At 39.7% G+C, this 18922-nt stretch overlaps 1 protein-coding gene across 1 annotated transcript in view; it reads left to right on the top strand.

The window, feature by feature from the left end:
- The window catches only part of LOC149256692 (pleckstrin homology (PH) domain-containing protein), a 492716-nt gene that overhangs the window by 179818 nt on the left and 293976 nt on the right, over nt 1–18922 (top strand). Inside the window, 1 exon segment of the mRNA XM_089460839.1 lies at nt 8933–9036. Coding sequence (XP_089316965.1) covers nt 8933–9036 — 104 coding nt within the window.

Raw genomic sequence — 18922 nt, 5'->3', positions numbered from 1 at the left:
TTTTTGGCATTTGCCATTGGCATTTGGTTGGGTAACTTGGGTTTGGAAATTGGGATTTTGGAAATAATTAACTTGTAATTTTGTAAATGCTAAATTGTAATTTGTATTATGTAATCCTAAATTCCTATTTCCTAATCCTTATTTTTCCATAGGTTTGCAAATTCAAAATTCAAAAACAAACATGCCAAGGAAATTGGATCCTTTCTGGGAATATGGTGAACCTAAAGCTCCGAATGATAGACAAAACTTGAATTGCAAGTTGTGTGGAAAGGAGATAAGCGGGGGGGTGTACAGGTTGAAGTTCCACCTTGCACAAATCCCTGGACGTGATGTGGGGCCCTGTATAAATACAAATCCTGAAATTATCCAAAGAGCCATGAGAGCATTGGGAGAATTAGAGCACACTAGAGAGGCCAAAGAAGAACTCAAAAGGCAACTAAAAAGGTCAGCTGAAGGAAGTGGGCCAAGTGGCACTAGTTCTACTGCAGCGTCAGTCAATCCGGTAGCTGCATCATCATTTTTTGTTCCTCGAACCACACCTGGTTCACAACCAACTATCGGTTCAATGCTAAAAAGAACTGAAAAAGAACAAGCTGATAGGTTGATGGCAAAATTTCTCCTCTGGAGTGATATTCCTTTCAGCATTGTAAGGAATAATCCATTTTTCCAACCTACTGTTGATGCTATTGCCAGTGTTGGCCCGGGGTACAAAATCCCTTCTCTTCATGATTTCAGAGGCCGGATTCTTGAAGAGGAAAAGCGTGACTGCACCCAAAGATTGGAGGATTTTAGGGCATCATGGGCACAAACAGGATGCACTGTTATGTCAGATGGTTGGACTGACCAAAAGGGGAGAACCCTTATAAACTTCTTGGTTAGTTGTCCCAAGGGGACTATGTTTATCAAATCTATTGATGCAACTCATCAAATCAAAGATGCAAGAACTTTATGTGATTTGCTGGATGTGTTTATTTTGGAGGTGGGTGCAGAAAATGTTGTCCAAGTCATAACGAACAATGCTGCAAATTATGTTGCTGCTGGTAGAATGCTTATGGACAGGCATCCTACTTTATTTTCGACACCTTGTGCTGCCCATTGTATTGATATGATGTTAGAGGACATAGGGAAAATTCCCTTTGTCAAAGATATTGTTGACTCATCAAAAAGCATCACAAAATTTATATATAATCATACATCTGTGCTTAGCTTGATGAGAAGATTCACCAACAACAAAGAGTTGGTGCGCCCCGCCATTACACGGTTTGCGACGAGTTTCATATCTCTTCAATCCCTTTTGAATTCTATGTGGGATTTGAAGAGAATGTTTCTTTCAGAGGAGTGGCGTGCTTCGTCAATGAGCCGCAAACCAGAAGGAGAGGCAGTATGCAGACTAGTTTCATATTAGGAAGACTTCTGGGCGGGAGTGCAGGAGGTGTGCGCCGTTACTGAACCTTTGGTAAAGGTTCTTCGGTTGGTTGATGGTGAGAAGCCCGCAATGGGCTATTTGTATGAAGCCATGGACAGGGCCAAAGAAGCCATTCGGTCCTACTATGATGATAAGGGAGATGATGGGTTTCAGAAACAACTCCTTCTATGGGCAGTGATTGATGAGCGATGGAACAACACACTCCATCGTCCCATTCATGCTGTTGGGCTTTTCCTGAACCCTGCATTTTCTTATGCATGTGGGTTTGATTTTGATGCTGAGGTTGTGGATGGATTATTAACCTGTGTCCAGAAGATGGTGAGATCTCTAGAACAACGTATAGAGATCTCTAGACAAATTGAGACATATAAGATGTCAGGTGGCACATTTGGCTTTGAGATGGATGTCACTGATAGGACGATTAAAATGCCAGGTATTTTTTAGTTTGTACTTTGTAACTTTGTTTCAAATTTCATTGTCTCTTCAAATTCCATTTTTTTCTTATGTTTATTTAAAATTTTATTTGTAATTTTGTTGTAGACGCATGGTGGAAGATGTATGGTGGCAGAGTACCCCTTTTGCAAAAGCTTGCCGTACGCATCCTCAGCCAAACATGCAGCTCCTCAGGATGTGAGCGCAATTGGAGTGTATTTGAAAAAATACACAACAAGAAGCGCAATAGGTTAACACTTCAACATTTAAAATATTGCAAATTTCCAAATAAATTTTTGAATTCATTAAAGTTTTAAACAATATTTTTTTTATAATATTAATTATTAATTATTATTTCATGAACTTTGTACAGGTTGGAGTCCCATAGACTTAATGACATGGTCTATGTCTACTACAATCTTCGATTGTGGGTGAGGCAACTAGAGAGGACACCTGATACGGAAGCCATCTCATTGGATGGGATTAACACCACTGCTGAATGGAGGGTTGAGACCGAGAGGTCTCTCATGGATCCCACTGATGATTGGTTAGTGCAGGATGAGGGGGAGGAGGAGGGGGAGGAGGAGGAGCAGGAGGAGCAGGGGAAGGAGCAGGAGGAGGAGCAGGTGGAGGAGGAGGAGCAGGAGGAGGAGGTGACACCGCCTACCCGGGCTACCACTACCACCAGTAGAGGACGTGGTCTCCGTCTACCTCAGCCTCCTGTAGCTGCTACTACTAGTTCTTCAGCTTCTAGAGCACGTCAGACTCCACTTCCATTTCCACCACCACAGGCACCAGCTTCTACATCTAGAGGGAAAGAGAAAGTTGTGCCATTTTCTCGCAAGAGGGGCAGAGGAAATCAATAGGATTAGACTTTCATTTTATTGTATATGACATTATGACATGATGAGATACATTATCATATTTTTTGTTGATATTTTGAGGCTGAGTTGGGACTCAGGACTTACTATTCAGGACATGATTCAATGTTATGTGTGATTTTAGCGCTAGAAATGATATTAAACATCTTATATATTAGTTTTTTTTATCATATTTATGTGTCAATGTATTTATTTTATGTTGTAGATGGTTTAGATATTAAAAAAATTGAAAAAAAATGAAAAAAAATGAATATTTTTGTGCCAAACGCTTTTTTCCCGCTTTTGCCGATTTTTTCCACTTTATTCCCGGCGCCGATTTAATCCCGATCGCGCTTTTAACAACATTGATATTTTGTGCATTGGTAGATTTATTGTTGTTTATATTCTATTATGCAAAGTAGTTTCATTGTGATCTTTGGTTCGGTAGCGTCAGTGATTTAAGATTCTATCGCAGACACCAAGGTTGTGGAAAACAACACTAATGGAGTTCAAATCAGTGGAAGGGGAGTAATGTAGTTGGTGTCGAGAAGCGGGACCATGCAACCAAAATCGGGATTTTCCCATGTAGTGCCAGCCCTAAAGCTAATGGCTAGTAAAGGAGATACCACAGGACTAGGATACAAGGGCAACCACGAAATCGGGCAATGGAGACAAGAATACAAGCCTAACCCACTCTTTCTGCCGAATCCCCCCACCAATTCATGCCCAAAAGTGCCCATGACAAGTAAGGAAAACTACTCAACTATACCAATGAAAAGCCATACCTTTGGGGTCAGGAGGCCCACCTTCAAACATACATTCATAACAAATGGGCAAGGGACCACATGGCTAGTGAAGCATCAAAACTGCTAGCTTGTTGACTTAAATGTAAAAATACACAAGAGGTATTTGTAATAATAATTTATTATATATAAAAATGTATAAGTGATGAATGTTACAATGAGGACCTACATATATATACCTAAGCAGCTGTCCTTTTGTGACTAGGTATGTCTTTTAGACATTCCTTTTCACTTAACTTAATGACTATTTAACATAATCAATATTTGATTATTTAATATTTACATTTATTTTATTTATTTATTTGTTATAACTTATGAATTATATTCATAACAGCTAGCTCAGGTGGAAGAGAAAATGGGACATCGAGCTATCTGGGGGATGCAAGGGGCTGTTGGTTGAGGACCATCTAAGAGAAATTTTTCTCCCATATACACTACCCACAGGTGGTGGGTAACAGACCCTATATACATCGAAGCTTGGATCGCTCCCTTAGGTCATGGAGTTTGACTAGGAGACCATAGTTATTGGTCGGGAGGATTGGCTTTATAACCATGAAGCTTGGATTTCTCCCTTGGTCATGAGGCTTGACCTGGAAGCAATGGAGTTTGGTTGGGAAATTAGCTCTATGTATATTGAGGCTTGGAGTACTCCCTCAGGTCATGGAGTTTGATCGAGAAACCATTGTTTATGGTTGGGGAGATTGGCCCTGAGACCTGGAATGCTCCCTTAGGTCATGGTGTTTGACCAGGTTGCTTATGGTTGGGGATATTGTTCCTATAAGTAACATACATTGCTCCCTCGGTGAGTTGGTTCTGACCTTATTGCCATGGGTTTTGGTTAGTGGGTTGAGCTTGTGCCCTTGTGTGTGATGCTGATGTGGGATGCTTTCCACATGATTCTGGTGTTGAACATATGGTGGATGGATTCATTCAACCTTTTCTCGAGATAGAGAATTTTTTTTCAACAAGGGAACATCTGTTGAAGTCATTATGAATATTGTTAGTTTTGTAGCATTAGTTGTGTTCTAGCCAAGAAATTTTGTGGAGAGGCTAGAATACATAAGATTTCCAAAACCCATAAATCGTTTCTGGAAATTCCACCTAAAAATGACTTAATTAGATTATTAGTCAGTTTATAAATATTTCCCGAGTCTAATGAAGCACACAGTTCATTGATTGACAAAATAAAGATATATATTATTAATTATTGATTGATGATTACATTGTGGGAGGCCCTGGTTTAAATACAGTCCTGGGTGCCTCTTGGTGAAGATCATGCCCTTTAATTACTTACTAATTACAATTTATATAATTTTATATAACCCTGCCTTCCCCTTGAAAAGATGTTTTGTTCTCAAAGCATATGTAATGACGGGTGTTGTTGACGAAATGCTTCTGTCTCCCAAGAAGATTCTTCTTCTGGTAAGTACTTCCACTTGATCAGGTATTCTTTGATTACTCGTGATCGCAACTTCCTTTCCCTATGGAGATGATACCTTCTAGTTTTATAATAACCCTTCCTTCGTCATCTAAATTTGGAAGTGTTGTTTACGCTAATTGAGGTTCACCGAGTGCCTTTTTAAGGCAGGATACATGGAAAACGCTGTGAACACGACTTTTATCGGGAAGGCTTAAACTGTATGCTACTTGGCTGATCTTTTTGTTGATCTTGTACGGTCCATAAAACCTTGGTGCCAATTTCTTTTTTCCCTTCTGTTTCAAGGACAACTGCTTGTAAGGTTGGAGTTTAACAAATACCCATTCTCCAACTTCAAATTCTCTCTCAGTTCTATTTCGGTCAACTTGCTAATTCATTCGATTCCTTGTATTATTTAGATTTTCTTTTAGAGTTTGGACGACTTTTTGTGTTTCTTGTAACTGGTTTTTAACAGCTAGAAGCTTTGTCTCGATCATAGCAAAGTCCTTCGATTTTGGAGGTTCGTAATCGTACAACGCTTGAAATGGAGTCATTTTCGTTGATGTGCGGTAAGTAGAATTGTACCACCATTTAGCGAGATGTAACCATTGAAACCACTTATTTTGTTTGTCTGTGGCATAACAACATAGGTAAGTTTCTAAACATTTATTGACAACCTCTTGTTTGGCCATCTGTTTGAAGATGGTAGATTGAACTCATATTGAGGTAGGTTCCTATATGATTGAAAAATTCCTTCCAAACATTACCCTTAAATTTGGCATCTCTATCGCTCACAATGACCTTGGGAAATCCATGTAGTTTGTAAACATTTTTGCAATATATCTCAGCAATTTGTTTTGTTGAGTCTGATTTCCTCATTCCCATAAACTGAGCATACTTGGTGATTATGTCGACTACTACAAGAATTTTATCCTTACGATTAGATACAGGTAAACCTTTGACAAAGTCCATTGGTATTTCCTCCCATTTCTGATTCGAGATATTTAAAGGATGTAGTAGTCCATGGTCATAATATTTTCATTTTTATTCCTCTAGCATTTATCGCATTCTGCTACATATTTTTGAATATCATTACTCATTCCCTTCCAAAAGAATGACTAGTGTGCATTATAATAGGTTTTAAAGAATCCTACATGTCCGACTGACAGTGAATCATGCAACTCTTTAAGAATCTTGTCTTTAAATTTGGAATTTGAATTCAGATAAATTTTTCCCTTGTATCATAGAATATCGTTCTTCCATTCAAATTTTGAATTTTGAGGTAGGTTGTTGATTATAGCACTTGTTTCTCAATCTTTTGCATATTCATTTCGAAATCTCATTAAGCCATTCGGGAACAACAACTGAAACTACAAGTAATGATGGTTCTTTATCTTTCCTTGACAAAGCATCAACGACTACGTTATCTTTCCCTTTCTTATGTAACATATCCATGTCGAAGGTAGTGAATTTTTCAATCCATTTTTGTTGTTCTATAGATAGTGTTTTCTGCTTGGAGGAGATGCTGAAGACTATTATGATCTGTTCGTATTAAGAACTTACTTCACATAATAGCAAGCATTTTCTTGTTGTATGTTGACTTGAGACGTTCTTGCTTATTGAGCTTCCTGCTTTCAAACGCGATTGGGTGACCATCCTGCATTAGTATTGCTCTCATACCAAATGAAGCACACAGTTCATTGATTGAAATAATAAGGATATATATTATTAATTATTGATTGATGATTACGTTGTGGGAGGCCTTGGCTTAAATACAACCCTGGGTCATGGGTGCCTCTTGTTTAATTACTTACTAATTACAATTTATTTAATTTTATATAACATCTAAACTTAGGGAATATGACTAATTAATCAAAATTAATTAAGTTATGTTGTGAATCTTCTAGAAATTCACACGGATTGACTTCAAGTTAATCCTACCATAGATTAAGATATCTTAGCCGTTGAATTCTCAACAGAGGATTATAAGAAGAAGTTGACGGGGCTTGGAGAAATCACTTGAGTAGTTCGATTTCTTGGTAGATCGATTTCCAGAGTAGCAGCAAGAGAGAGAGCTAGTGAGATCAAAGTAGTGAGAGGGGTAGAGACAGTGAGGCTAGAGGAGACATTCGAGATCCAGCGAGTGCAATTGCAGAGAAAGGCAAAGATTTCTTTAGGAAAGCATTTCCAGAGTGTCGGAGGACCAGTTTCCCAGTTAGCAGAAGGTTGAACAACTTGATCTTTAGTTGTTCCGAGCAGAGTGTGTAGCAGACTACGCTGGCGTGATGTAGTCGCTGCACAGAGCTAGGAGGACGACTTGATTTTCAGAGAGTTGTTGAGTGTCGGGATTGCTCGGAGTGAGGGTAATTTCCCTCAAGATATTTTTGCCAGTATTTTCTCTGCAAGATTGCCAGTATTCGACATCCAAATTATTGTACTCAGATTTCACTGTTGCTTAATAATAAAACCCTCAGCTGCTGCACTAGTTTTCCTAAGTTGGGTTTTTCCAGGGAGATTTGTTCAAAAATAATTGTGTTATTTTATGTGTGTGCTAGTATTTCTTCCAATGTTTATTTCTTCCGCAGTTTATTTGTGTAGATTGCAATGTGATTGATTCAATATTTGCTGTAGCACACGGTAAATAAATTGTTAAATTTAATTAACAATTAGGAGAATTATTTCTAGTCAGGGAAAATTTTAAGGATGGAATTTTTTCTTAAAGTTTAGAAAGCTTGGTTAATCTTACTAGTCCCTAATATGCAAATTGTAAAAAATTTTGGTGATACTTGTGTAGAAATATTTATATTTCCAATGATTTAATATTAGTTGATATAATATTTTGGCGATTTTCATTATATTTCCAATGATTTAATATTAGTTGATATAATATTTTGGCGATTTTCAAGGTAAAATAATGGTGTACTATAAAATTTGGGCGAAAAATTTTAGAAAAAAATGGAAATTGGCGAATCCTTTTTTTGGAAAAAGTATGGAAAATTAGTCCACCTGCGAATATTAGCCCATAAAATTTTCCCTGTTTCTAGTTGTTGCAATAGGAATCTGGTTTCCGATTTTTCACAAATATCTCCCTAGCTAAGAGGGAGTGTTGAAGTTTTGTAGCTTTGGTCGGTCTTCTTAATTTGTATTAGTCCTTCAAAATTGTCTAATACAAACTGCACTACAAGTTGGCTCCAAAAAGAATGGGATTTGAATTTTCCCTCCAACAATGTTGGCTTCAAGTCGGCTCCAATAAAGGGACACACCCATTCAGCGCTTTTATCAATTATATATTGGTGTTCATTCTCTCCAATCTGGACATTCAATTTGGGTTATCTGAGGCAAGATTTCAGATCACATCTGAGGAGAATTTCGGACCAATCGAAGGAAGAATTTTGGGCTAATCTGAGGCAGGAAAAGGACGATTCTGAGGCCTAATCTAGGGCTTGAAAGGACGGAATTTCTGAGACTATGCTGGTTTGACCTGGACGTGATTCTGATTATTCTTATTTCTTGTTTGACTGGAAAGAACAGATGTATTCCTTGTTGAAATGGACATATTCTGTTAGAAAAGGTTGCTGGGTTTTTCCCCTGGTTTGGGGTTTTCCTAGGGTAATTTTGTTTCTCTTGTGTTTGGCTGTCTCTTGTTTGTTCTGCTGTTGAAGATTTTCTTGTATAATTGCTTAATGATGAAAACAAAATAAGATAAACTAATGGTTAAAATAATTGGAAGTAATTATCATTTAAGGAAATCATTGTAACAGAAATCAATAGATTTGTTATATGATTATACTTAATTGATGTATTTTATGCTAGCGTAAGTTAGAGTAGATAGGTGCATTGCATGTGTGTTTGCATCATACTTTTTCATTATTCCTGTTAATGCATACATATAGTTATTAGATCACATTGCATAGTAGTTAGTTCGCACTTTTCATTTTCTTATTTCACAACAATCAGCTTGTGATAGTACTTTTTTGTACAATGATGATTTCAGGCTGTCGGTCCTGAGTTCACATTTTATAACACATCAAAGGACAACGAAGTATCAACTATTCCTTCTGAGAAGCTCTTGCATGCTGAAGTAGACATATTCTCCAGGTACCAGAGAGACCCTTCTCGGAAATTAATTGTTGTAAGACAGGGAATTAGTTTAGCTGCTAGTTGTAACTATCATCTGCATCACACTTTTAATTAAAATTGCAGACTTATTGTTTTGAAAATAACTTTTAATATGACATGAAATAGTTGAGATGCTAGAATGACAACGGAATACATTCATCTCCACTTAGTAGTGTTTTAGAGCATCTTCTGCTCTAAGTAGTTGAGCTAAAATCATTTCGTGGATTTCTCCACATTTTCTGCTTGTCTTGACTTTTCCTTACAATAGTATATCTCTGTATGTACATCAAATAAATAAAACCGGTAGAATGATGAATAGGATTGCCTATGCTGTCAGTTAACCTCACTTTGTCTTGCTATGCAGGCATGCTTATGAGTGAAGAAAGTTTCTCATATATATATATATTTTTCTTTCTGTCTATTCTACACAATACTTTTATATTTTTACATGTGTTTTCAAATTCATCTTAAAACCTTCATTGGTTTATGTTTCATGAGTTTTTTCTGTTTATTGATCTACTGTATTGTTCTCAAGTTTGATTGATAGATTGGAAGCAGCATCAAGGGCTAGTCCTCCTAGAATTGGTATGAGCCAACCCAATGTGAGAGAGACGAATGTCAAGTTAGCAGTGGGCATTATATCTAGAGTTGCACTCGCTCTGACTGATATACCAGATTTTGTATTTGGTAGTGCAGGTTTGACTGTTAATAGTGCACACAGGGAGTAAAAATGGGTGTGAAGCAAGAGTGGTCAGAGTAGTATGCCCCCGCGGGGTTCAATAGGTATTGATTTCAGTGTAGAGGATAAAACTGATGTCCATTTATAGGGGTTGTCATAATCTTCCTAGCACATTTTAGCAGTAAGTACCATCCTTGTTCACATTCATATTCCACTGATTAATTTGATGGGTTTGTGTGACTTCTTGGATGGATCTTCATTAGAGAAATTTTGATGTCTAAAATGGGCTTCCTAAGGAATATTATACATAATAGTGGAAATAATAAAATAAGATTAGATTACCTCATCGAGTTTTGGAGGGAAAACAAAATTATTTTTTCAACTCGTATTTTCAACTTATCTCTTAATGATTTTACTCAAATTTCGAGCTGGAGCACTCATTGGATGCATAATTTATTTTGTATCCTAGGAGTACCCATGTTGCATACTTTCGATGGACCCTACTACACAAAAACTGTGAAATGTATGAAAAAAAGTGTCTGCAATCATGTTTCATGTATTTCACATTTTTTGTGTAGTAGAGTCCATCGAAAGTATGCAACATGGATACTCTTTGGATGCAAAATTGAATTTCGCATCCAACGAGTGCTCTCGCTCAAGATTTGAGTAAACTCATAGGGAGATAAGTTGAAAATACAAGTTAAAAAAATTGTTTTTTTTTTTTAATTTATTTTTATATCTTTATACCTTTTTACTCTAAAAATGGTGAATCACCCCCCCTGGTTGACATCATCATATTGAATCCTATTAGTTCTTATAAAGTTGATTTTTGTTATAATTTTTATTTTGAGGCCCATTTTCGACCTCAAAATTTCTTTAATATAGTCACATGGTTTGGGTTCGAGTTTGGGTTCATCAATGATTAGGTTCAGTTCGAGTTCAAATTTTTTGATGAGATTTAGCATTAGGCTCGTCTGTATATAGTTTCTATATACATATGTCATATACGTATATTAACTTTAAAATGAATATAGAATAAAATAATAAAAAACCAATATCAATAAACATAAAAAACGCTATCATGGACTTGGAAACTACAAGAATAGATTACAAGCTTGAGGTGTGATATGATGTTATGAGCTTGAGCTTTGGACTTGGTCAATTGCCATGGTGTTCAATGAGGTTCGCCTAACTTTATTTTTTTAGGTTCACCAATTTTGGAACCTCAAGGTTAAGGTTCGACAAACTTTGTGACATAGGATAGATCCCGCACTAAAGGTCATTCTTGTGAAAACCTTGTTTATAGTCCTTAAGCAAGACTTAAATTGTTTTGTCTTGGAATGTTTATTAGGCTATTAGGGATGATAGGTGTGACCAATTTGCATTTTGAGTTTCTTTTCCTTCAAGAAGTAAAGGTTATTCGCTTCAAGCTATATTTACCAATAAATTGTTGGAATGCGGATTATATTGCTTCTTCTCATGAGGAAGGTAAAGTGGGCTATTTGCACTGTTGGCTCGCACCATGGTGCAATCTTCTTGGTTCATTGTTTTCCTTGTTGGAAGGGTATGGGGTTCCTGTTTTATGCCACCAATAATTTTCTTGGTCAATTGCAGCTTTCGCTTTGGATGGCCCAAGTAATGCCTCCCCTTGAGTGGGTCATTGGGGGAGATTTTAACATGATTGAGTGGGATGGAGATCATATTGAAGCCTCGAATGATTGCAAAAGGTTACTCGCCTATCTGATTTTGTGTCGGGTTGTAAGAACCTAGTGAAGGAACACTGGTCCTCTTATCAATTTGATTAGCAAAATTACTAACGTCTTGATGACAACCTATTGGATGGGCACTAATAAGATAGGTGGCCATTGTCACTTTGGCCTCAACCCCCTTCGTTTAGGCTCAATAACTTCTTAATGACCAAGGGAGGAGTCATTAAGATAAACCCTAAATGATTGCAAACAAGACTAATGCTTGATATAGGGTTACTTGAAGTGGAGGTGTTAATCTTATGGAATTGTCTAAGTTATGAATATAATAGATGAAAATAATATAAATAATATAAATAATAATGAGTAATTAAATAATAATTAGTTATTGAAGAGACATGTCCCTAAGGACATGACTATGTGAAAATTTATGAATCTAACACATCAGAAACCCCTACTGCAATATTTGGTTTACTATCTCCTACTTGTTCTTTACATTAACAAGTTATTTAATAACATAAACATCGGCGTACACACAAATGTAGCCTTCACAAATATACAAATGAACAACTGAAATAAACTAAGACAACATAAGGGACACCGTTATTTTTGGACAATCGTCCCCGGAAAAACCCAATGCGAGAAAATCGGTGTAGCATATGGAGGGTTTTATTATTAAGCAGATTCTTAATACAACTAGGGTGCCAAAAATGGCTCACCCTTTAGAGAATTTCCTTGGCAGCAATACCTCTATTCGGAGACAGATATTCCGGCTTATCAGCAACCAGATGAATGATCCCGCAGTGACTTCGGCTACTCCTTGTGCTGGATAGAGAAAGCTGCTCGACACACTCTCTGGAACTGCATCACCCTCTTAAGGACTATGTCACCCTCTTAGGGACTGCGTCACCCTCTCTGGCTCTGCATTAGCCAATCAACTCTTAGTTTGTCCCACTGAATCACCTCAGCAACCTCTGAAGCCTTCTTCGTCAACTACGTCAGCCTCTACGACCTCTACGTCAGCCTCTTGGTCCTCTGCGTCCTCTGCGCTGGTCTCCTCAGCCTCTGCGTCAACCCTTGCTGCTTCTGTGTCAACCCTCCAAGGCTTCGTGTTGCCTCTTTTTACACTCCGTTGCCTCTCTGATATGTATTCCTCGACTTCTGCCAATCTGCCCCTCACTGCAACCGATCACTTGTTCGATTTCCTTAGCAAACCTCACCCCAAAAAATCGAACTGATTGATCTCTCTTGGTGTCTTGTTGTATCTCCAACTTACCCTCAAACCTCCTCTTATACTTTTCCTGTTGACGATTCAACGACTGAGATTAAGTCCCTAATCAATGGCTAAGATTAGATCTGGCTTGATCCTCGTTATTTAGAACTTTTTGACCCATATTATATTAATACACATAAATATTTTAATTTTCCTAAGTTTAGACTTAGGAGCCCCATTAAAAATATTAATTATTTTAATATCTCTCCATTCGGGTGGAATTTTCCTAAACGATTTCTGGGTCTTCAAGATCTCATGTGCCTTAGCCTCTCCACCAATTTTCATGGCTAGAGCACATCCGATGCTACCAAAAATCAACATTCCCTCTTACTGGGGAATGTGCACTAATAATTCTTCACCACAGAAACATCACACTGATCCTCCACATCAGTACCTGTGCTGATGCTTGGCCTGCTGCTTCACATCCCCTGCACTGCTACTTCCTGTACTCCTGCCCATGACACTGCCACTGCCACTGCTACATCAGTACTGCAACTCCCTCTCATCCTGCTGCATCATGTTGCCCATAGCATTGCCACTGCTAACTGCTGCACTGCAACTCAGTTACCAAGAAGTAAGTAACTGACTTCACCCAAATATTGACTTCCTGGTTAGTCCGGAAGCCTTGTGATGCTGAAGCTACCTCTGCTGCTATCCTATGCTCCCTCTATTGCCACTGCGCTACTGCGAACACCTCTGTGCCTCTCGCATTGCTGCAACGTCCACTGCGTTGCCTTAGATTTCTGCACTCTACCACTGCCTTGCTGCTCCATCACACCTTGCTCCACCTTGTTAGTGTCAGTCTTTCCAGCCTTCCTCCAGTGATCAAACGTGCTCTTACAAAGTGATTTTGAAGTGTCAAGGTCAAATTTTGTCATTTCAGTAAGTCTTCAAGCAAAATTTGGTCACTAGGCATTAGGTCTAGGGTTTGCTTTCACACTTTTCAAAGTTGTCCAAATGTCAGTCCATGTCATCATTCAGCTGAGCCTATCATCATTCAGAGGGTTGCTATCATCATATTAGGTTCCATTGGGTCATGTTACACCTTATTCATGCTTCAGTTGTGCCTAGGCAAGGTCATTTCCCTCTCCTAGGGTTTTGAAGGCAATTTCTCTTGGATGGTCAAATCACCGGCAAAACTTGTTTCCTGATGTTCATACACCTTTCCCTATCCTTAAAGTGTTTGAAAGTACCTTATCAAACACTTCCCATCCCTTAGATCCGCCAAATTCCTCATTTTTGCACAAACCCTAGTTTCTAGCTACAACCTGGCAATTTTCTAGGTTTGGCCTGTGTTTTGCCCTTTTCGACCCCTTCCCCTCACTCAATCTCTGAGATTCCACTTTCCCCTGCTTCCTAACATCCCTCCCCACTCCCAAAAAATTTCCCCAAGAATTTAGAAGCCCCCTATCCCCTTCATTTCGCTCCATTTTGACAAAATCCCTTGTTTCACACATCGGGACAAGTTGCACTCAAATGATGTTTCAGAGAAATAAAAGATGAATTTTGGAAAACTGAGAGAGGTTTTTGTCCATAACATGCCAAAGAAGAAAACCCTCCTTCACTTTTTGCACAGGTGTCATGGTTTTAGAGAAATGCCAAAATTACAATCGCCGGATCCAAGAAGTTTGGCCAAGGCACAAAAAGGGAAAAAGAAGACCAATCCACTCCGTATCTTGGCTGAGGTTTCACTCAAAGATCATGGCACTCAATAGCCTAGCCACAGCTCAAATCCCAAAAAATTTTGGGTAATTTTGGCATTTTTTGGTAATTTACAGGTTTTGGCTCTTCAACGGGTCTCACCCCCGGTGAGACCCTTTGTCATGGCAGCTCCTTTTTGCAAAAACTCAGCATTTCTAGATTTTTCATGCAAAGTTACATATGCCTATGGATGGACTTGAGTTTTTATGGAGTTTTGGGCCTCTAGAAGGTCAAAATACATGCAAAATTTGACTTTCTGCCTTTTTTTTTTGAGTTGCAAAAACCAGTGTTGGGAGAATTAAGTTTTGACAGGGCAAATGACCTCCAAATTCAAAAATTCCAGTTGGGTTGGAAAGTAGACTCACAGACCTTTTCAACGAGCTATCCTGCACTCAATTCTGACACCTGCAAGTGCCTCAAATAGGGCTCCAAAGGGGCGCGACCCGTCAGGCAAACTTTGCCAGATTTCACTGTACAGCCCGGAAAAGCACAGTTTGACTTGGTTTGACTTTTTGGGGTTGAAGATGGTTATCTTTGATGTAATTTTTGTAACTCTAAGACACTTTTACCCTTTTTTAACTCTTCTAGAAGATTCATTCATGTAATGGGTAAATATGTAATGAATGGATTGGTTTCCAAGTTTATAGAGGCAAGTTGTTTTGACTGCCTAGTTTGTAGTGCTTAGTTTAAAAGTGGTTGAAACAGCTCCTAGGATAGTGAGCTCGACCCATAGAGGCAGGGAAAGAGGTTAGATCATCTATATTATGTACTTTCTTGCTCATTTTCATGGTTGGACTCTTGAGGGAATTGTATTATTTCACTTGTATCTCTGCAATTTTTGGCTAAGGAAGACTAGGGTTTTGCAGTCATCTTTGGGATTCTTGTGGACTCATGTGTTGATGGTGTTTCTCAATGTTCTTGTAAGCTTTGTTATGTGATTCATTTCCTTTCTTTACTGCTGCACATTAAACAAATGAAGTGTTAAAGTATGAATTCATGCTAGCCATGCTCTGCTTTTAAATTTGTTTAATTTCAATGTTTTCTACTGTCTAAAGGGAATTCAAAGTCATTGTTTGCTCTCTTTAGCTCCTCATCTTTCCTTCCTGATCATCCATCTTGATTTAAGGCATCAATACTGTTTCCTACCTCGCCCCAAGGAACCCCCTGCAGAAACTGTGTCCAATCCCCGCACCCAAAATTGCAATTCCTCAATTTGCCACCAAAAACCCAAAAAACCCCAAATCAACCTATTTAATCAGTTTACTAGCCTAATATCAGTGTTACCTTGTTGGTCATTTCATCCCATTGAAGATCTGCCGAGATTGACCGGAGAGAGCCTTCTCCTGCCCCGTAGGGCTAGCTACGAGGCTAAATGGTTTGATGTAGCCTTGAGGTTTACCTTTCTCAGCCTGAGGTGAAATTTCAAGCGCTAACACACCTAACACCTGTCATCATGCTACTGTCTTTATGGGCTCCCGTAGTCGGATGTGATCCAAGAGTTTGGGCACCTCAAGGATGCTTCCCCTAGCATGTAGTCCTCCTAACTACAACTTGATGTCTCCCCAGCTCTTCTCTAGAGGTGTATGAGCACTCATGGCACAATCGTCATTAGTCTCGACATCCTTTGCCGCCTTAGCTGGAGCTGCCTTTGAATCGAAAGCTTCTCTCTTGCTTTTCTTCTTGGGGCACTGAGATGCAAAATGTCCCAGCTCCCCATAGTTGAAGCACGTGACTTTGGAGATGTCCTTCTTCTTTCTCTTCCCTTGTTGTCCCACAGAGCTAGAGCCACATCCTCCTCCTCTTTCTTGACTTGAACTCCCTTACCACTACTCCCCGCCTTGGTCAACCTCCTGATCTCTTCCTGTCGAAGAGCTACCCACATCTCTTCCCAATTGGGGAGAGTCACTCTGCCCAAAATGCTTTGGACAAATGTCTCCCAGTCCTCAGAGACTGCATTCAGAGCAGTCCTGACCATAAACTTTGGATTTGGTGTAGACCCCACGAAAGTAAACTGGTCGCGAATTCCTTGCAACCTGAGTAGGAAGTGATCTATCTCCTCTCCTTTTAGCATCTGATATGACCTGAGCCGATTCTCTAATAACATCCGTTGCATGGAAGAACCCTGGTATAAGGTGTTTACAGTCTCCCACATTTCTCTTGCTGTGTTCTTCTCAGCAATATGTGGTATGAAATGATCCTTGACCCCGTCTAGAATCATGCATTTCGCCTTCGCCTGGGCCTCCTCATACTTCTCATTTGCATCTGGGTCAACTGGGACAACTACGGCTCTCAAGGCATAGTCCTTGATGCTATGTTTATCCAGGATTGCCAGGATCTTGGCCTTCCAGATGACAAAATTGGAAGCCCCATCCATTTTGTCTTGATCCCTCAATTTGTTCACTACCATCTCTGCTCCTCTCCTAGACTCCCTTTGACTCTCGACTTCCCTCCTGAAAATCCTCCTGCCAACTGTTGAATCACTCCTCTCCAATCCCCCTTTGCTGCTGCAACTCGGATCTGGATTTCTTGACTAGAAATTCGTTGAGGTAGTGCTTCCCTCTACCTTGGTTTTGTCTCCTTAGACACTGTTCTGCACAGACAGAAACAACATCCCAGTAGCTCCTCAAATCACAATCTGCACAACTCCCTTAGCCTTGGCAACTGAAGAATCTGAGCCCTTCAGGCTCTGCGCAATCACGACGAATGCTGAATCTGCTCCTTCGGCCAATTGCATCAATCCTACCTGGTTGAGAAGGATGACATGGCTATGCGTGAGCCTCTTCTGCCTCTCTCTGCCTCTGTGCTGGCCCTTCCCTTGGCTCGAAATGCTGATGCAGGCTCGAAGTGAGCCTCAACGTCACCCTCTAAGCTCTGCGTCACTTCTTCTCTTGTCGTTTCAGCTTTGGAACAACGCTGTCTCTCGAGACAGCTGCTTCTGCTGCAATTTTTCAGATTTCTTCTTCTCGTGTATTCAATCCTCCTGTGATCTGCAATCGCTCTAATACCATGTGAAAATTTCTGAATCTAACACATCAAAAACCCTTACTACAATATCTGGCTTACCATCTCCTACTTGTTCTTTACATTAACAAGTTATTTAATGATCCGAATTGGATCCTAAAACCACTCTCTAAGTTTTCATGACTGTTTCAAATTATGCCTAAAGATTCAAGTCTTAGAAAAATCAAAGCTATCAAAAAGAATCCTCGTAACAGTTGCAGTTGTGGCCAGAGTGGAGCAACGAGGACCCTCGGTCGAGCGCGCAGACCATTGGCCCATGATAATGCACGCTGGAGCAAACTAGCAAAATCGGAGGCCAAATCAAGAAACAAGGGTGGTTTCTAATACGCGATTAGCGCTAGTGCTAAAGCACTAATCGCGTATCGTAGGGCGTCCCCCTCAGTGAAGGAAAGCCCCGAAGCGCCTGGCTCCGAAATCGTTATAAAATTCGGAAAAAGTAACACATTCGGGTCTGTAGCACGGGATTCCACAAACTGGCAAGATATCAGAAGGCCTCGAGGCGGTAAGCAGTTTTGACCGAGTCCCGCCCGATGCCACACCTCGAGCGACACACGTCTGGTGGATGAGAGAGAAAACGACCTGCATCAGACGGGTAAACTTCGTGGGACTTGTTCGCCCGATATGAAGGACGACTGTAGGATCTGGGGGGCCTAGATCAACGACGGAGATGCGTCTCGATGACTGATTGGATTTGAAAAGCCAAAAAGCAAGCTGACAGGGGATTTGAAGTTCGACGTGGATGATGAGTTGGCAAATGATTCATGATTCGTGGACGATCTTGAAGCAAACAGAATTAACGACCATTCAAAAATGATTCAAGGAATCTGACACCCAGTTCGTTGTGAAACAGGTTGCCACCTCCCCGCGAGGCGTTACCCAGTGATGATGACGCAGAGTAGAGGAATTCGAACGGACAGAGGTAAGGAAACCAGAAGGCTGGGAAGCGGAAACGAACAGTCAAAAAGAACAGACTGGCTTTAAAGCCATGACCTGACAAAAGCGAAAAAACAACAAGAAGGTAGATAGCTAATAGCAGAAAACAGAGAGTAGAAGTCGAGCTGACCTGAAGGCAACATTGATCTAGACAGAGCCAGAGAGAGTGAGAGAGTCTGTGTACTCCATTGAAGGCTTGAGAGGTTCAAGCAAACTCCTCGGCATAGGCTTGTCATACTACTGTGACCCTCAGAGGTCGAGTTTCAATAAGGAGAGTCGATGCACTTCATTCCTACTAACTTCTATCTGTTTTGTGAGTCTCAAATTGAGCTCACTGTTGTAAAAACTCTACTTGAAAACATAATAGAGAGGCCACCACTGAGAGCTGGACCAGGAGACGTAGCACAGGAGCATTGGGTGAACTCCTTATTAAACTTGTTGCCTTACATGTTTTCTCTAACTGCCTCATTGTCTGTGTATTTTGCAATCTTATTGATCCATTGCATAAAGTAACATAGGTACATCCATGCACATAAGTCTGTAATACCTTTA

This window comes from Pinus tabuliformis, chromosome 7 (genome assembly GCF_031772625.1).
Source record: "Pinus tabuliformis cultivar Carrire ecotype Pingquan chromosome 7, CPIR1, whole genome shotgun sequence".
NCBI classification, from domain to species: domain Eukaryota; kingdom Viridiplantae; phylum Streptophyta; class Pinopsida; order Pinales; family Pinaceae; genus Pinus; species Pinus tabuliformis.
This window is presented reverse-complemented; position numbering and strand designations above follow the sequence as displayed.